A 20,800-nucleotide genomic window follows, 5' to 3' on the forward strand; every position below is an offset into this window, starting at 1 on the left:
AAAGTCAGTGCAAAAATAAGCTACTTACAAATGCATAGGTTTCTCCCTCCATCTCTTTCTTTCTCTCACCCACACGTTTTTGATTTTTTTCCTGTAATAAGGAATTATATTGTCATTTCTGCTTATAGCTTAATTTTATACTGAGATTTAAAACTAAAACAGCTGAAAACATTTCACATATCATAACATACATAATTAGGCTGCAGAAATAGGTAAAAGGTACATAATTAAAACAAAGGCCTTTTTATTTTGATCAAGTGTTTGGCATGAAAGTTTGTGTCAGTGTAATTTCCTCACCTGTTTTTGGTCAAGAATCAGAGTTCTTTATTTTTCTTACTAGAAGTCCATTCAGAACCTTTCAGAAATTCTGAAATAAAGCTGAAGAATAGATGAATTTTCATAAGTAAAAAGAAATCAAACTACTTTAAAAAGGAAAAGTAGATGTAAGTTACAGAAGGAAGTGATATTGTGAAACAAATGACCATTGATTCTGTGAGTGCTGCTACCAAAAGGAATGGCAGAAGGCTCTTGTGAATCATAGCAGAGAACAGCTTTTATGTTCTGGGTGTACTTGCAGATAAACCAGTATTCAGAAAAGTCCGCATTTGTTCATCCTGCTTCCACTGTCAGCAGTCACAGAAGATTTGCAGAAACCACTATACCCAGGAAGAAAAGCAATACTGCGAAACTCTTGAAACAATGAAAAGATTTTTAAATCAGATATCAGAGCCTTCCCAGAAGACAGAAGTCAGCTCATATGGTCTCCTGAAGTTACCTTTTAGCTCTCCCTTTGTAGCAAAGATGTAAACATTTTCTGTCTTTTAGCACATTGATGAAATTAAGATTTAAACTGAACATATGTGCTCAAGGCAATCTAAATGGTACCAGAGTATTTTGATTTTCTAATTACAGAAAGTGCATGAAGTGGTCTGCCCTGATTAGTTCCCTCTCTCTGCATTCCCAGAGTTGGTGTCTCTTGGGTGGGATGCCATGTAACTGTTTTTGATGCTTACAGAGGTTCTTCTGTGCATGACAAAATAAAGCCTGAGGCAAGGTGAGGAGAGAGAAGAAAGAACAGAAGGGAGAGCAGAACAGGAGAAAAACTCACATCCTTTTAATTATTAATATGGGACCTCTCCTGCCTGTTTCCTTGTGGCTTAGGCTATAGATGTGTTCCAGAGAAGACTCCTAAAGAAATATGAAACCTGAAAGGGAAGTGAATATGCCCAGTGATGGGACTGTTTATTTTTGCATTATCGTTGTTGTCCAGGAAGATACTTGGGTTATGCCCTGTGGTGCCCATAGCCATCAGATTTCCTGGTGTCCCTTCTGTTGACACAGCTTCATCCCTGGCAATACTGATGGTGGGCAGCCCATCTACAGTGCCTCAACTGGAGCATCATCTGGTTCCCTGTGAGAGGAGTTGAGAGAGAGAGCTGGAGGAATCAGGTGGCATTTGTACTTCCCCTGTGTGAATTATTCTTTTCCCATATAAACATGCTGATTAATTTAACTTGCAGAACTGGGAGATAGTTATTTTTGAATACATCACATGCAAATTTTTAATCCCTTTTCAAAATTCCACTTTATTGCTGTGGGGTATTTGAACTTACTTACTTTTAGTTCGATTTGATGCTTATTTCATATAATGGTAGAACATGGAAATTACAAAACACCAGTAAGAATAGTGGAGGGTTGCCTGTACACAGAAAGGTGTTGCAGTCTTCAGGGATCATTAGGCTTATCTGAAGTCCTGGGACAAAATACAGTTTGCAGTGTTATGTTCATTTAGGATAATGTTTGGAAATATTAGAGGAAAAACTATCATGCTGACTGCTGTGTCCAAAGAGACAAAATACAAACCAATTAGCAGAATGGCATGACTAATAACAAAATTCAACAATTTATTGTTGGATCAATTATTTATCCTGTGTATTCTGTGGGATGGGGTGGGAGAGACAGTGTGTCAAGTTTTCTAACAGCATAATTCTACTGGAGTTGGTTGAATTGTGCTGAGATTCTGGTTTTATAATCTCAACTCCTGCAGCAAATAGATGTAGTTCTTCTGTGAGAAAGTTCCAATCAGGACCAGTTAGTATTCCCCAGGCCTAGTTTTCCACCTGATAAATGAAGAAAAATTTAATTAGAAAGGATGAATTTGAAAATTCTGCTGGTAGCAGATAATCTTGCTCACCTATGACTTTGTTGAGGAGTCTTGTCTCCTGCTTATCCTCCCTTTTGAGCATATTCTGACAGTAGTCACTGTACCAGGAGTGCAGTGTGCTTCAGCTGTGTGCTTCAGGAGTTTATCTCATGTTTGATTTGGTTTCCATATTAATCTTAAAATCCACACATAAAATAAAAAAACTTGAAGTGAGATGGATGCAAGTGGAGCATTTTTTCATGAAAACCCTAATTAGAATTTTCAAAATATTGATTTGATTATCTCTCCTTATCTTGTGGGTAAGGGCTTTCTGGATGTGGGATTCTGCTCTGCCTGAGCACTGAGTTTGGTGTTGCTGTGGCTGTTATTACCTCCTCCTTAGCACCTTTGTCTTAGAGATTTCAAAGCTCATCTTTTCTGTCTTTTTAATCCAGGGCTTTTTTTAAGGGATCATCTGAACCTGATCCCTGGTCTTTAGTTTGTTAACTTTTCTTCTCCCTCTGCTGCTCTTAGGGTGGATTGGTTTGTGTGTTTGTTTGTTTGTTTATTGTCACAATTCAAGGCACAGTAGGAAGGTAATTGTCTATCAGATATACTATAGATTTTAATATTGATCACGTTGTGCAGTAACAGTAGGATGTCAAATTGAATTTTAAGCTCTTTAGTGTTGCTTCACTGGTGATGGCTGTTAAGTGATGTACCCTTACTGATTTATCATACCCTAGGTCTTGTTTTGGGGTTTTTATAGACATTCTGGAAAGTTTAACTAATTCCTGGTAATAAAGGAATTTGGAAACTTAGTGAATTTCTTTTAATCTTTGAATAGATTGTTATATGTTATCTTTGACCTCTTGTTCTAACATTACATGTTTTCTCTGTGGTTGGATTCAGGTACAACACTAACATTAGTGTCTGTTTTGTGGGAGAGTGAGATGTGCTCTGTGCACCTCAGACCTGTCAGGGAAAGCACCAGACGTGGCTGAAGGTCTGTGCTGCAGGAAGCTGCCCATAGCAGGATCGCTAGCTAGACCACCTTGAACTCAGACTTTGAAGGAAGGAAAACCTTATTGTCTGTGGTGCTCCAAATAGGTGACATTTCAAATCTATGTGTGGATGAGTGTCATTTTGTGCTGAATCTGTTTCACTAACTGTAGAGACTTCTAGATCTTCATCTTGCAATCCATTATTACAGTTCAAATGTTTTCTATTTATTTGGAGTACACTATGGAAAATCTTTGACCCAGCTTCTATATTTGTATCCTCAAAATTCACATTTCTGCTTTATATTTTGATGTTTTGTTACTAGCATGTTGGTTTCCTCTGTTTGGACAAAAATTATTTTTGGGTACAAAAAACTCTGATGTAACTGTACATGTTATATTTCTTCAAGTTGGCCATACAGATTGGACTGTTAAAACATAAACTACTTTCAATTTGTATGAAGAAATACCTTTTGAAAGAAGAGGACAGATAAGCATCTAAATTAACCTGTTTTAAAGGCTACACGTATTTTACCCCATTCCTTAGTTTTCTTGATGTAATACACCGTATATTTAATATTTGAAACTTTATTGTTATTAGACACTTTAATTGAATACTTTTTTCTAAATATTTTCACTTTCCGTTTTTTCTGTAGGTGGAAGAAATTGTTGATATAGGAGCATTTGCCCCAGAAGACATTCATGTTCCCAAAATCTATGTCGATCGTTTATTACAAGGAGAGAAGTTTGAGAAGAGAATTGAAGTAAGTAACTGAGATTCTTGGTCATGATGTATTTCAATGTGAGGTGTATTTAAAATTTGCAGAGTTTTTGCCATACCCACCGATTCTTAACACTGAGAAAACAGTGTGAGAAAGACCAAGTCAAGTACTGGAGGTTAGGTAGGTACTTATGTGGTGAGGTGGGCGTCTGGGAATTTATCCTTGTTTCTTAAACCTCAGACCCTATGGTTCAGTCCTTGAATAATTTAGAGCAACTGCCTTCAGACCTGGATGGCTTTACCACAGCTGGAAATTTGGTGGAAAATGCTACTTCATTCTCCTTTCTTCCCTCAGTTCACTTGCTGTAGGCACAACAGGGGGGAATACCTAGACCAGGAGCTGACTTTGATGATTAGGTGCTGTCTTTTCCACTGGAAAGCTCTTGACATGGGCACATAGGGCCAGTCTCTTTTGTGCCATGTGTTGAATTATGTTGTGCGCAATGGTCTTGGAAACTTTTGTTTCCTTTTCTTTAATCAGGAACTTTTTTAGCCAGTGGCCTTTCTGGTCTAAATAAAAGATGTCAGTAGCTATTAAAAGTTGCAGCAATAATATTCTACCACTGAAAATTATGATTATGTAATTGTTGTCGGTTGTTTCTGTGGCTTTGCCTCACTCAGTCTATGCCTCTGTATTTGTTTTGATGATGTGACAATGCTTTTAAAGTGCAGTTTAAAATTCTGTATTTCTCTTGTATCTCCATACTTGGGAGGGGAATTTTTCAAAATGTCATCAGAAGAGCTGGTGGAGAGGGAGAAATATGAGAAGGAAAAAAACGTTTGGGATAAAAAAAAGGTGCAGAAAGGAATTCTAATAGTTAAACTTTCATTGTTAAAACCAATTCTGAAAGTGCTGGAAAGTCATACAAGGCCTTTTCTCTGAGTAAACTCTTGTGAATGTTAAAGTTAAAAAGCTTTTTTTTTTCTTTCCATCTGTTCATTCTGCAAAAACATATTGCATGTTGTTAAGTAATTGACTGTAAACAGATGTGTCAAACCTTTTTTTTTTTTACTCCTCTGGTCATGTCGGGTTAGATTGCAATTAGTGGTCTATTTCCTTCTTCTGAATGGATGCATTATCTCACAGAAAAGCTTTTCACCTTTTTTGCATTTATTAAACTGTTGCTTTTACTGCATCTTGGGTAAATAAGTGAGTACACCTGCCTAGTCAACTGCCCCCTTCCCTATATGCTTAAGAAAAAAAATAAAGGGAGGGTAAAGAAAGCTACTATAAACTGCCAAGCAAAGTTGTAACAGAGATTAATTTGGGTTGTCACAATTTTGTAATTCTGGCAATGGCACCTCTCATTACTAGAGGTATAGGAAAGAAATGGCAGATTTATTTACTCTTCCATTACATTTTACATATGAAGTGGCTGTACAAAGTGTTGAGTATGATAAGTGGTGAGGGAACATGAGGAATAAGAGAAATCAAGAGAAGCTAGTCTGTCATAATTCTTACTGGCTCTAAATAGCAGTTCCTGCCTAATATGGCTCAGAAGTGGTCCCTCTCGTGCAAGTCATACTTTCTATCCAGTCTTCTCTTTGCTGCAGAGAAACCCTCTGTAATTGTTCTTAATTCTTCTATAATCTGCAAATGAAGCAATTCTAGGGAAAATAGCCAAGGCATAAAATGAAAGTTGCTGGGAAATTCAGGAGGGTTGATACTACTGTTTTCTCACTGCCAAGGGTGAAGGTGACTGCAAAAATTCTTTTGCGATGATGAAAAGTAACAGAGGATAATTTTTCCTGATGTTCTAATTGTAGGCCTGAAGTAGGAGAGGATGTGAAGGCAAATGGGGGTGTAGGACATGGTGTTGTCCAGAGGAGTTTTATATACATAGGAGAGATGAGCAAAGGACATAATCTATGTAGACAATAATTTACAAAAAAGGTGTCACAAACTTCTTTAATGTCATGGCTTTTTCACCAATATGTGATTGGTGAAACATCAGCTTAAGGCCAGAAAATTGCAGGAAACAACTTCAGGCAGATGTGGAAGCTTATAGAGATTTTTGTTAGAAAACTTCTGTTTCTTAGCTCCACTATCTTTAGATGAATGGTGTTTGTCTGTTTCACGCTTATAAATCTAGGATACCTCATTAAATTGAATGAATGCAGAAAGAGAAAGATATTTGTATTTTCAGCTGACATTTTACAAATCTATTTAGGTGTCTCTGGGGTAATGAATCTCAGACTTGCTAGTATTTGCACTAATGCTTGGCGCTTTCTTCACCACTTGTCTATGTATCAGGCTTGGCAATACAGACCAAAAAAATAACATTTTGCTGTAAGGCCGTCGTTGGCAGTATTTGATGACTGCGTTGGCCTAGATAAACTTGAATGGATAAAATAAAAGGTCATTTTTTTGTAGAAGATGTAGAATAAATAACTTTATTCTCAGACCAAGTATCTCAGTGCAATCACAAATCAGGCTTTTGTGTCTTTAGAAGCAAGAATCTGGATTGTACTCTTTACTTATGATTCTTTCTTATTTTGCAGCGTTTATCAATTCGAAAGCCTGAAGACTCAAAAGCCAAACAAAAGCAAGGAGACAATGTGAGGGAGAGGATCATCAAACGGGCTGCTTTGGAGTTTGAGGATGGCATGTATGGTATCCTTCAGCTGTGCTATAGATGAAAATGAGGACTGATTAGAATGACAACTGCAGCTGACTTGTTTAAGACAGGTTAATTAACATGCTCATTGTTTTTCCCAGAACCTTCGATTCTCTCATTGTGTTAATATGCAATTGAAAGAGAAGGGATGCTAAGACATAGAGTACCTGGCGTTTTTATCTAGGGGTATCTGAGGGGTTTGTTAGCAGTTGAATATTTTGAAAGAATTTCTTGAAAAAGTTGGAAATGAAGCTTTACTTGCACTGTCATTTTTTTGTCATGTAAAGGATTTGACAGAATAAAATTAGACAGTCCAAATGGCAAAATAATTCATCACAAATATGAGACGTATAAATAAAAACGAAAGTGTTTGTGAAGAGAACAGTTCTAGTCTAATCATTTTACAATGATAACTTGTTTTGATTTACTAGTTTGCAGTAAATGTTTGTGCCTTAACCACTTCTTTTCAGCTAATCTGGGTATTGGAATCCCACTGTTGGCCAGTAACTTCATCAGTCCAGACATAACTGTTCACTTACAAAGTGAAAATGGAGTCTTGGGTTTGGTAAGAATATATTGTGGTCACTTATTACAGTGTTTTTATCTTGGAGTGGCTAGGTTTTATTCCCCACCCATCTCCAACTTGATTATAATTTTACTAAAAAATCATATTCAAATATATGCCATATGACATCATCATAAAATTCTTATTGTACTGCAGGAAAGTTTTTAAAGAAATGCTCACTTTATGATTATAGTGCTACTTTGCTAAGGATCTTCTTAAGTACATGTTTTACTGGAATCAGAACCTTCACTAGTTTGCAAGACAAAGTATTGTAAGTCATATCAAACATAATTTTCAATAAATCTTAAAATTAATATTATATTCACTGTCAATATGGCTTTATGAAGTTGCAGTTACTTAACTTTTTCTGAAAAATGTCTGTCACTTTGGTTAAGAACAAAAAAAAACCCAAATCAAACAAACCCCCCACTTCATGATTGTTTAGTAATTCTAACAGCCTCTGACAATATGTCCATCAGGCCTGATATGTTAGTTGATGTAAATTGTTGCTTGTATTGTCAGGATTTTTTTTCTGCTGAAGATAAAAAATGCATCTCTGTGATGATCTGTTTTCAGTAATAAGCATTAGAAATAATAAAGCAGTTATGAATTATATTTCAAAGGTACTTTAATATAAAGCTGACATACATCTTTATTGTTGTCAGGGTCCTTATCCACTTGAAAGTGAAGTAGATCCAGACCTGATTAATGCAGGTAAAATATTTTAATTAACTTTAATTCATGGAAAGTGATTATTCATTGTTAACTTTAAAAATTTCTTTTGATGTGGTACTTGAACCCAGAATTCTGTTTTATTTGTTCATAAATATTAGTATATTTGTCTTCCTTTAAGTAAAGGCTGGTTTTGATCAATGGAGATATTTAATATTCTTGGTAGAGGGCTTATGCTTTGATGCATTTTAGTAGCTACTAAAGGAAACTCTCTTCCAGGCCAGTCAGTAAAGGGTCAAATCATCATTTTCACAAGTGAGATTGTTTCATGCAGCCTGTATGGAAATATGTTTTTTTTTTCCTGCTGCTTTTCACCTTGTTTTTTTTAGAAAATGATTTTCAGTAATTTATGCTTGGGACGTGTTTTAAAACATCCTGTGTATAATGGCCTGGTTTATTCCTGGCCACGCAGTGTAACTCATTTGCATTCAGAGAGGGAGTGGCAGCCAAGGCAGGGGGAAAGACCCCGCATAGATGGGACCTGGCACAGTGAAGGGCTCTGCTGGGGGCAGCTGCTTTTGCCACTTAAGTGGAGGAGTGACAATGCTCACGTGCTGGGTTTGCCCAGCTGTTTTGGTGCATTTCACCTCAGAAGCAGCCATGCCGTGTAAAAACATAAGCTTTTTATGATTTAGTGCATCTGTCTGATTTTTTTTTTCTGTAAGTTGTGCCTATGTACACATTCTGTTTCTGTGTAAAAATACTCTTCTATATCGTATTATGACAAAGAAAAGTGGGCCTTGGAACCTTCTCATGGATTTTAATGGTACAGGTTATAGACCTGACCCATCTTAGTTTTTTTTCATATGGCAAATATATACTTTTCATATTTTTTTATTGAAGTATACATATACATACATACAAATACAGGTATGCATGTGTACATATGTATCTATACAGACAGTGCCTTTCTCAGTGGCTGTTAGCAAGTACAATTAAACTCTGAAAAGTCAAAGAAGATAAAGCACTGACATCAAATAAGCTTTTAATTTAATATCAGGGTGCAGTCCAACAATTGTTCATTGACTTGAAATATTTGCTACTTGGCTCAACTAATTGATACCATTATCATACTGCTATGTAACTGCCCTGTTACAGTACTGTATTTTAAATATGAAGTTATCTGAGGCCATCTTCAGGTTTGAAATAAAAAATGATTAAGAAATTGAGTCCATCATTTTACCAGTAGCTACGTAATTCTTTTGATACACTGTATGAAGGAATATTTCAGAGGTGTCACAGGCAGGAAAACATTATTTAGAAGAAAAAAAATACTATAAAAGGTGAAATTATATGCTTGTCTTTTAGAACTGAAGTTTTTATATGGGTGCATATGAAAAATGCACATGTCAAAGAACTTCATAAATTCCCTGAAAAGTCATTGTGCTTTAATATGGAAGTCAACATGATCTTGAATTGTTATTTGTAGTTGATAAGTATTTTTGCAGAGAACCTGGAAGGGATCAAACTGACATAAGAGGTCAGAATGCAAAATGAAAATCAGATTATTCTAGTATTGGTAGTTCAGTGTTAAGCAGCTTCACATTTTCCTCTGAAGCTGCAGTAAACAGGACATAGGATAGGTGAACCTCAGATCTACCACCAAAATCATTATTGCTATAATTGCTGAAACATTCAGAAGCTGCTAAATCCCACTAACACATGGCTGGATTAAAACCATTCTAGGTGCTTTCCAGCCAAATTTATGAAACGAAGTGCAGAAAACAGAAGCTAAATGGCAGAGGAATAGAAATTGATTCTGTTCTCATTCATCAACTGGAATGATACAGTATCAGTCCCAAAGTTCACATTTTGAAATGTACACCTGGCCTGGGCTTTTGCCAAGTTTTTATCTGCAAATGTAATTGTATTGCTCTGAGATATGTATGGGTTTTTCTGTTTGTCCCATTTTCTGAATATGTCACGTGAAGTTTATCTTCACTGCAATTGAAAGGTAGACTACTGTATTACAGAAGAAATATTTAAAAGTGCTGACGTCCTGAGAACATTTGCAAGAAATGGGTAATGTGGTGCGCTTTCTACATTATTCTGTGGTCCTAAGCCTGTGTCTCCTTTCTTCTTATCATTGTCTTACCCTTCACTTTATCCTAGGCCTCTGGCGTCATGTCACTGCCTGCAGGCAACGTTGTCTTCCCACTGCCTTGGGTGGGTGACTGGTAGGGAAGGACAATTCAGGCAGTCTCAGCAGGTCTGGGCTTTAGCATGGGTGAATTCTCACAGTGTGACTGCAAGACCACTTGTATGACCTTAATTCTATATACTATTCTGTGTGTCAAAATTTAATTTCCATACAACTAGTATATAAGATACATCAGGTGAACTCAGTAGTTAAAGCAAGTATCTTAGATCTGTATTTTAACTTTTCTACACTGTTTTATTCTCTATTCCCATCCTCTCAGTTAATTTCATTGTCTTTTTTCCTCTGTTTTTTGGAAACTGTTTAATGATGCCTTATTCCCCTTTTCATTTGTTATGATGCCTTATTCCCCTTTTCCTTTGTTGTTACACTGTTCCTTTACAATGTCATCTGGTGCTAAAATATTTCGGTTTGTTGGGTTTTTTTCTCTCAAGTTTCCCATGCTTAGTTTATAATTTCACCTTTGTCTGTCTTTCTTATGCCTTTTCAGAGGCACCCTGTATATATGGTTGTTGCTTAGACTGATTCAAAGAATTGGCAGGAAAGGAAGAAAAGAGCCCTGGACAGACAAATAAGATGCTTCCAGGTGTGCCCCATTGCTTGACCCAAGTCAAACAGTACAGCACTCAGCAGCACATTTTCTTGTGCACTTTAACAAAGCAAGAATAGACCAGACCTGTCATTTATCTTTCTGTATTCTACATTGTTAGCACTATAAACTCTGCTCACTCTTTCTTGCAGCCTTCCTGTCTCCTGAAGACCCTCTCTTTCTCTGGTTCAAAAGAGTTACTTCTCACTTTTTCTATGAATTGTGCAGAAAGCTAAGGTCCACATATATTTCTTATACTCTGGTTTTAGTGATGTCTTACCTGAAACTGCAGGTGGTCAAAGAGCAGGCAGTCCTATCATTAAAAACTGAAAACAAATTGCTTCACAATTCAGTATGATTGATTAGGGTAACGTGACATAGTAAGGGTAGTCAGGTCCATAGCTGTACTGACTCCAAAGGAATTTCGTAAAAAAACCCTTATTTCTTGGTTAATAGCTGTGACTTGATTTGTCAAAGAAACAAAATACATACATACTGTAGCTTGTTTCTTTTACAGGTAAGGAGACAGTGACTGTTCTTCCAGGTTCTTCCTATTTCTCTAGTGATGAATCATTTGCAATGATAAGAGGGTATGTAACAACACAAACCCTGATCTTTTTGAAACAGGAAAAGAATAAACTGAGTCAATGGCTGAACTCATTAGTATTTCTTTCAAATGTGGTTAGCATTTAAAAACCTGTAAAATTATCATGGACTTAATCAGTGATGGTTTACAGAGGATTAGCCTAGCTGTTGGAAATAAAAAAACCGCTGTAACTAATAGATACCGTAATGATGTTTGTGCCTACCACCACCTGGCCATATATAAACACATTTATAACTATGTTTTAACAACTACTTTTTAGTCATTTCCAAGTATCTAATCTGTACTTGCACTCTATATTTTTTTAGCTCAGCTTGCAATTGTGATCCTCATTCCACCTCCTTCATGGAAATTCACCCTCTGCACCTGTTTTTTGTTTGTTTTTCGGAAAGGAGGTTGGATGCAAACAAACACTAAATCCTAATGGCTCTGAAAGGATAATGAGTGCATGTAAATATGTGAAGGAGTGCACTTAAAAGTACGAGTTCAGAGCTGATTGAGTGTGCATGCAATTAACCAAAACCAGACGAAAGTAGGAATGTTTTTGAGGCTCAGTAGGCATAAAGAGAAGTTTGCACCAGCGATACATCTAGAGGGGGAAAAAACCCAACTATATGCGTGGCACAGTGGTTGCTCTCTCTGTCATGTACCACCATTTTTAGAATGAAGAAAAGCTTCTTAAGGTTTGTGGGCTGTTACTTGAACATGATATGCTAATTACAATTTTCTGTTGCCAGCGGCCATGTTGACTTGACAATGCTTGGAGCTATGCAGGTGTCCAAGTATGGTGACCTGGCCAACTGGATGATTCCCGTAAGTAGGTGTTTGAACTACTGTCACTATATTTAGGATAACATAGATATAGCTGAGGGTCAGGCAAAGGAGAAAAGAGCAGAAGTAGAATGTGGGTTGTGAAGTTCAAAGCATTAAAATAGAGGGTATGTGCATTTTTTCTGCATATTGCTGGCACCAAGCAATCCGCTTTCCTCTAAAACTATGCTTGCGCTAAACACTGTGAAAAGCAAAGCATGACTGATGCAAGCCTTTTTCGTTCCTCTCATGCCTTTCAAATGTCATGGGTTTTTTGCTGAGGGCTGATGCTTTTTCTTGAGAGCGACAACTCTTGTATGGTTCCACCTGGAGCAATGACTTGAAGAAAAGTGTAAAATAGCAAGTAGCTCATTATAAAATTATAAAAAAATGCCTGCATTAGTTTTCTGAATGTTCCTGTTGACAGATCACACCATTGCCCTTTTGAATACATTAAGAAGGAAGCAATACCACTGTATTTAGCCAAGCAGACCTACAGGTTAGAACCACAGAAATGTAAGCTAATTCCAGTATTATTTAGGCAGCTGATGACATTAAACCATTCTTTGAACTTTATGTTTTAACATTAAACAATATATGTAACTTTCATACTGTTGACAAGTTCAATATTTTCAATGGCTTTCAATATGATACAACATCTAGACATGTCTTTGTGTCAGAGATGTCCAGAAACAAATTTTCCTATTAACCTGGTTTCAGGTATTTTTGTCTGCCTGAGCGGTCCTAAAGGTCTTGGGAAAGTCTGTGAAAACTGAAAGCTGAGTACAAACATTTTGTCAGGAGGACAAAACTGCAAAAGAATGTCCTATCTCTTGGAAAGCGTTAGTTGAGCCCAGCAGTCTGTAACCTCTCCAGCAGACCTGTGAACATGGAAGTTGTGGAGCAGTGGTTGGAGCATAAGATGCTTCTTTGAGAGAGGACAAAGTCTGATGTGGGAGTACACAAGCAGATATGGGAGAAAGGGTTATGTGAAGGGCTATTCCAGGTGTCTGTGGGCAATTGTAGTGCATGTGGAGGAGTTATGGCTAGGTTGAAATATGACACACAGAAGAGATAAATCTGTAAGAAAAGTTTTCCTTAGCATGTGGTTCCTTAGGTGTTCTCATAGCATAACCTGGTTTTGTGGTCATACATCTGAGAACAGCTGGACTAGTGCTGACTAGTTCTTTTCAGACCCTACTGATAAAAGTGCTTATTTTTTCAAGACTCTTTTCTATTTGCAGTGTCCTCCAGTTAGTATTGTGAAAAAATGAGGTCTGAAAATTAGTGCTGCCATTACTCCACCACTCTGTGTGCTCTTCTATTGGTGTTTTACATCTCTTTATAGAACTTGGTGTTTTAAACATAATCTGATGGTCAGGTATACTGTAGGAGTCCATGTATGATGTGCATTAAGGTTATACTGGTTGACTTTGCTTTGTCCTATTCCAATTTCTTTTTTTTTGTCTCGAAGTACTGGAACTTGTCACTAGAATTCAAAAGTGATTAATGAAACTGGACTCCAGAGAGTAACCCACACACACTTAGAAATATAAGGGATAAATCGTATTACATATTTAACCCTAGATTTGCTATTTGAGCCAAGGCAAAATTATAGTAGTGTAAGTTTTCAAGGAGTTGAAGTCTTAGGTAACTAAAATTGGAGTCCACCTGATTTGGCTCTGATTCTCAAAGTTACCCAGACTCTAATTGCATATTTTAAATAGCTCACTTAAAAAAACTTACATGTTGTAAACTGTATTTTTTCCAGGTGTTTGATGTAAACTATTGTAAGTAATCTAAACTATCAGCCTAGTACTGCAGGTGTATGTCAATGAAAGTCTAAGCAAGGTATTTTGCCCTTCATATCAGTCTAAGAACTACTCTTTTGTTTTAACTGGGTGAAGTAGAGCTAGTTTAGTGAAGGCACCACAGATAACTTCTGTTATCTTGTGGTGGCTGTGATGTCTTGTACAAGTAGAAACTAATTGCTTACATAGTGCCTTTTAAAAATTACTCTGAATTATTACATTCTCTGTCAAAATTTTGAAGGTAGACTAGAAAAATTATTTAAAGGTAAGTTGTCATAGTATAAACTAAATTATTTTTGTAAATGGTATTTAGAAGTTTTTTTGTAGGCGCAGTTCTAGATGATTATAATCTATATATCTTTTTATTTCAGTTGTCAGACAAATTCTAGATTTTGTTTAGCTGCGTTGCCTTAGTCTGACATTCTCTTTCTTATTTTAGAAAATGAAAGTCACTATATAAATATGTCCTTAGGCTATACTTTATATTCAGGATTTTTTAACTCCTGAGATTTTGTTCTTTGACAATCCTTTGATCCTACTAAAGCAGTGTTGAATGTTTCTGCGCCTGGTAAAGCCTTCTGTTTACTCAAGCTGTACACTGAATTTAGATAGGAAGAACTAGTTTCTTTGCTTTTTTGTTGCTTTTGTAAATTGAAGTGGCAAGAGAAGTATTCTTCAAAATACCCAAGTGAACAAGTAATAAATAAAGATTCCTGCTCTAAAGTATTCCTAGTAAACCAGCAAAAATGCATCTCTCTTGGTAGCTCATGAGGTTGAAATGTTTGGAAAAAAGTACTCCTGAATAATCAGTAATAATAATCATTTTAAGGCCAAAAAATACCAGTTGTTTCAACCAACCATATTGGTATCTGAGGGTATAAAAGTGCATGTGATTATATTTGTACTGAATCTAAGAGCTATTCAATATAGCAGTCATTCTTGAAAAGCAATGTCATGAGCTGGAGCAATGAAGCACTTGTTTTCTTGCTTGGTTTCATCTGCTTGGGATGGTTATTTGAGTTTTGAATTCCTGTTTGCTTTTCCTTATACGTTCCAAAGCTTTTTAGCAAACAGTGTTCAGGGTTGTTATTCATTATAGTAAATAGAGTTACTTTTTTGATTTAAATTGAAACTTGCAGTTAAAATCAACATATTTTCTCATGCCAACTTTTGGATTTTTTTCTTAGTTCTGTCAATTCTTCATTTGGCAAATTAGTCATGCCCAACAAGCATTTTCTAAACTTGATAAACTACATCTATTTTTATTTCATACCTCAAAGTGTATTTTTATATCATTTAAGCATTGAATCAAAATTAATTTTTGCTCGTAGTATGTTTACAGTTATCTTTTGAGGAAGAGATGAAAATTCAACTTTTGCTATATGTAGATAAACTTCAAATTCTACATATTTTCCCAGTATAATTAGTTGACTGTCTAGAGCTTGTTGAATTCCTGTTAGAATCAGCTTCCGAAGATATATCACAATTGGAGAATATCAGAATTATTTTTATGGTTTTTTTCAGCTTGCTAGAAACATCTGTGTTGAAACAAAGCATGTGACAGTCTAAACTGCTTCTAAAATCTGAACTTTAGCTTGTGTCCTAAATTAGACTGAACAAAAGCACAGCATTCACAGATACTGCAGGCACAAATAATACTTACAATACCCACACAGTGCTTTCAGGGACTAACATTCACTTTTCCAATAGCTTTATGCACTTTTTACTCTCTTTCAGAATACTTTTTACTATAAAGAAGTTAAACTGATTTTTGTGATGATGTTGAAATTCTTTCACTGAAATTTTGTGTGACTTATCTTCCAAGATCTGAACAATCAGAAGATGAAGGCGGCATTTTGTTCTAATGAACAGATTAATTTACAGATGTATTTCTTGAAACATTGAAGCTTAGATTGATTGTGATCTTTCTCAAAACTGTGCAGATTTACTTATTACTTCCTTTGGTGCTTGATATGTTTTCTAAAAGGTACTGATTTTAGTTTTTCATTCATATATATCAAGAACATTATTTTCCATATCTGGTATTGCATATTTCCTATGAAGATGGTTCTCCTTTCTGTTCAACCCCAAATTTATGAATAACTGGTATGTTTTCAAAACAGGGAAGTATAAAATCGGACTTTGGGTAGAGTTTGTCTTTTTGTTATCTTTGATACTGAATCTGAAAAATCAGTCCGAGAAACTGATCAGAGACTTTTTTGTCTTTAAGCAGCAAGGTATTTGTTCATTCAACGTTGGGAGCAAGCCAGCTCACGCTGGACGAACGTGCTTGAAGGCTTCACACAAAATCAGCAGTTTTTATACAATCTTTGTCTATGATTAAATGCATATTCAAGTGATTACAACATCTATCTATACATATTAATTACAGGCGGAGTATAGGTTGAGCTCAGGCGGGGCTCGGGGCGTTGCTTCTCTTGGCCCTCAATCCTGAGGGTACTTCCACTCTTCCTCCATGGGTCTGGGGGCTTAAACTCATCTTCCTCAGCCTGACCCTTCTTCTCTTCCATTGTTCTTGACCCGCTCACTGAAGCTTGGAAAAAGCCCTGGCTCCTGGCCTATTTCTTCTATTCAAATGTCTACCTTATCCTGCTGTATTTCTAATTTATTGCTTCTAGGCCTATTACATGTTCTTGTACTATTCTCTTAAGCTTTGGTCCAGTAAGTAGAACAGAACGAGCACAGATCGTTTTGGATGTTGGTAGCTTGTTAGCAGGCCCAAATTTCTTAGTTAACTCTTTTGGGCCTAGCCTCCTGTTTCAATATGTACCTTTTTACTTCATACCACAGCATACACCACGTGGGTCCCTATGGCTTTTTGCTATCTCTATTTTCCACACTTCCTAACCTTTGGGTGTCTGCAAATTTCTTCTGCAGTAAGTTTTTATTTATCTGTGAGTAAATATGCCCAGTGACACTCCATAAATCCTGCCAGGAGTCTTTCCAACCAGCAGTAATTTCTCCTTGGTTACTCTTATTGAGATCTGTTGGATGGCTGATTCGTAATCTGCTTTATTGACATCACTTGTATTCTACAGTAGAGATTTTTAAAATGGGATTAACGAACCCATAGACATTCAGATCATCCTGTTTTTCTTGTAAATAAGATGATATTTTATTGTCAGTTAAATTTAATTATGATCAAGATGTATTTCTTTTTTAGTCACAAGATTTGTGTAAGGAAACTTTAAGATGTATTTTGTTGTAACATTTTTCACTTCGCTTTTCATTTAGCTTTGGTTTTCTTATACACTGTAGCTTTTGAATTCTTGTGTTGATGGTATTTTCAGAGGCAAGTAATAGCTCTATGCGTTTTGAATAAGTGCCATCATGAAGCAATCCTTTCTATTCCATAAGAGGTTGATAACACTTGAGCCCTAGTGCGTGCATGTGTGTATTTACTTGCACTTATTATTAGGAACTGAGCTAAGGAAGTCTCATTGCAATAATTACAACCCCTTCTTTGCTCTTATCTGCTGATTCTTAATGGAGAGAAAAATCCCATGAGTAAAGGAAGAAGAGAGTGTGAATATTTTAAGCACATGCAGTAAACAATGCTGTTCGCTTAGGCAGAAGTTACTTCCTAAACACTGGTGTTTGTTGGTAATTTTATTCCATTAAGCACTACTATTTAATGGTTTTTTTTCTTCCTCACTTTGGTATTTCTCCAAGTAACAAGAGTGTTTCTGAGGAGGGAAAGGAAAAGGAGGTGGCAAATTTCTGTGGAGCCCCTCGGAGGAGTGTGCAGTTGGGAGAAGTTGGTCAAGAGAGGTAGAAGAGAAACACTAAGGTCACGGGCATGGAGTAGGGCAGATAGGCCAGAACAGATAGCCCATGACTGCTGGGAGCTACTGGATGGAGCCACATTTCAGTTCATGAGTGCGGGACACATCTGACCTATCTGTGTGTCTCAAGCTAATGTCAGAAATTGCTGCTAGCAGGGCAATCCACAGCATGTACAGAGCAGCAGCATGACCATGCACTCTCACAGCGGTGCTGGCTTCTGTGGCAATTTAAATTAATTGTCTCACTTGAGCTTTTAGAAGTTGTGGGATTGACTGCACATAGCCCTGTGTGTACATGCTTTGTTTGTAGTTCCTTTCTTCTGGTGTCTTTCTGAGACCCTCAGAATAGAAGCATTTATGAAAGAGTTTCCGCTGCCCTTCTGCAGGGGCAGAAGCTTACTACAAAGTACTACAGTTACACCTTGGACAAAGTACTGCTTTTATTTTCTCCATCCTTCCTAGTAGAAGGCACATAACTATGATTGTTGTGACATATATCAGAGGCTGGGCACAGGTCAGAACAAAATACCAGAGTTTCTGCTGTGTTTCTCTGTGACACCAAAACCTCTGTCTTTTTAATACGCATTTCTGAACATCCCTTACCATTAAGCAACACTAATATAACTACTGATACAGCTGACATGCTGTACTAGCAGAAAAACCGTAGAAACAATAGTGAAGGGACCCTGCAGCTGGAAGTTGATGAATCTGAAAGCTCAAAATGCCTGATGTCACAGGATAAAATGCCTGTGACATCAGATTTCAGTAGGGAGAAACTTACTACAGGTGAAAAACATAACTGTGCAGCATAACATTAATAAGAAGGTAGCATGCTCAGGAGGACTACAAGGGTGTCACAAGGTTGTGCAGGGAGAATATTAGAAGGACCAAAGCCCAATTAGAAATTAATTTGGCTACTGCCATAAGAGACAATTAAAAGTGCTACCAGAAGTACATTAACAGCAAAAGAAGTGCTAAGGAAATTCTCCATCCTTTACTGGATGCAGGGGAAACATAATGACAAAGGACACAGAAACAGCTGAGGTATTTAATGCCTTCTTTGCCTCAGTCTTTTATAGTAAGACCAGTTGTTTCCCAGGTACTGAGCCCCCTGAGGTGGGAAACAGGGACAGGGAGCAGAATGGAGCCCCCATAATTCAGGAGGAAATGATTGGTGACATTCTACACCACTTAGAGACCCACAGGTCAAGGGGCCAGATGGGATCCATGCAAGGGTGCTGAGGGAGTTGGTGGAAATGTTCACTGAGCCACTTTTCGTCATGTACCAGCAGTTCTGGTTAACCTGGGAGGTCCTCGGTGACTAGAGGTTGGTGGATGTGACACCTGTGTTCAGAAGGGCCAGAAGGAGGATCAGGAATTGCAGGTCTGTCAGCTTGACCTCAGTGCCAGGGAAGGTCCTGGAGCAGATCATCCTGAGTGCCATCATACAGCACATACAGGACAAGCAGGGCATCGGCCCAGCCAACACAGGTTTGTGAAAGGCGGGTTGCTCTCGCTTTGAGCAACCTGATCTTCTTCTATGACAAGGTGACCTGCTTAGTGGATGAGGCTGTGGCTGTTGGCTGCCTTGACGTCAGTGAAGCTTTTGACACCGTTTCCCACAATGTTCTGGAGAAAGTGATGGCTTGTGGCTAGGATGGGTGGACATTTGGCTGGGTAAAAAACTGTCTGGATGGCCAAGCCCAGAGAGTGCTGGTGATTGGAGTTACATCCAACTTGGGGCCTGTGGTGTTCTCCAGGGCTCAGTATTAGGACCAGCCCTGTTTAATATTTGTATTGAGGATCTGGATGGGGGGGATCCAGTGCACCCTCAGTTTGCAAATGACACCAGACTGGGAGGAAGTGTTGATCTGCTGGAAGGCAGGAAGGATCTGCAGAGGAATATGGACAGTCTGGATTGATGGGCTGAGGCCAGTGATATGAGGCTCAAAAAGGCCAAGTGCTGGGTCCTGCCCATGGATCTCAGCAACCCCAAGCAGCACTGCAGGCTGAGGCAGAGTGGCTGGAAAGATGCCTGGTGTTGGAAGGACACTGAGGTATTGGAGCATGTCCATAGAAGAGCAACAAAGCTGGTGAGAGGTCTTGCGAGCAGCAGCTAGGGGTGTTCAGCCTGGAGAAAAGAAGACTCAGGGGAGACCTTACTGCTCTCTACAGCTAATTGAAAGGAGGTTGTAGAGAGATGGGGTTCAACTTCTTCTTCTGACAAGGGACAGTACAAGAGGAAGCGGCCTCAAGTTTTTTCAAGGGAAGTTTAGATGTTAAGAACAATTTCCCCACCAAAAAGGTTCAAGCATTGGACCAGGCTCCCCAGGAAAGCCAGTGGAGTCAGTATCCCTGCAGGTATTTAAGAGATGTGTGACACATGTGGCACTTAGTACTCACCTTAGAAGAATACTGAGGACTGATTAATGTGTGTAAATTCACAGAGACAGCCAGGATACATCCAAAGGTACCAAAGAAGCTGACCATTTCGTAAGCCACCAGCCGAGTGGCCAGGATTAACAAGCAGCAGCCTCAGGGATGATACTGGGCCTGACACTATTTAGTATCTCTATTCTCTACAAAAAATACAAACCAAATACAATTTTGAGCAAGAAAATTAACTCTAACTTTGTATATTCTTCTGGTGGAGTATAAAATTAATGTTTTGATTGCTAAGATAATGCAGTTAGTTAGCTGAGGAGAAGAGTCACGTAATTTGTGCAGGAGATGTAGTTTAGTTACATAAATCTGGATCATTCTTGGAAAAAAAATCCTTGAATATTAGAAGCAGCATCCTTAGATTTTAATGCTCTGAATTGGACTAGCCCAACCTAAAGGATTAAAGCATTAATAATGAAATACAATGAAAGAAAATTATACAGATATTCTAAGCTTTATCAAAGAAGATTATCTGAAAAGAAGAAATGAGGAAACCCAATTCCAATTCAATAATAAATCTTTTAATTTACAGTTTGTAGAGGTGAGTATAACCTAAGGCATTAGGAATATAATTTTATACATTATTGGTAGTTTTTCTACAGAGCTGCAAAGTACATCTCTTGCACAATTTGGGACGCTTTGACCATGAAGTGAACTGCGTATTCATTAGTAAAGACATTTTTAAAAATAGAAGTAAACTGGCAGAGACCAGCTGAGTCTGTGACTGTGTGACAGTTTTT

General features: G+C 37.5%; 1 protein-coding gene across 1 annotated transcript in view; it reads left to right on the plus strand.

Moving 5' to 3' along the window:
* Nucleotides 1–20,800, plus strand: part of OXCT1 (3-oxoacid CoA-transferase 1) — an 88,981-nt gene that overhangs the window by 44,061 nt on the left and 24,120 nt on the right. The window contains exons 8-13 of the mRNA XM_027634689.1: nucleotides 3,801–3,908; nucleotides 6,428–6,539; nucleotides 7,014–7,108; nucleotides 7,774–7,822; nucleotides 11,105–11,177; nucleotides 11,929–12,004. Of these exons, the coding sequence (XP_027490490.1) occupies nucleotides 3,801–3,908; nucleotides 6,428–6,539; nucleotides 7,014–7,108; nucleotides 7,774–7,822; nucleotides 11,105–11,177; nucleotides 11,929–12,004 (513 nt within the window). The remainder of the gene's footprint in view (nucleotides 1–3,800; nucleotides 3,909–6,427; nucleotides 6,540–7,013; nucleotides 7,109–7,773; nucleotides 7,823–11,104; nucleotides 11,178–11,928; nucleotides 12,005–20,800) is intronic.

The sequence above is a fragment of the Corapipo altera genome, unplaced genomic scaffold (assembly GCF_003945725.1).
Source record: "Corapipo altera isolate COAL_440 unplaced genomic scaffold, ASM394572v1 61411, whole genome shotgun sequence".
Lineage (NCBI taxonomy): Eukaryota > Metazoa > Chordata > Aves > Passeriformes > Pipridae > Corapipo > Corapipo altera.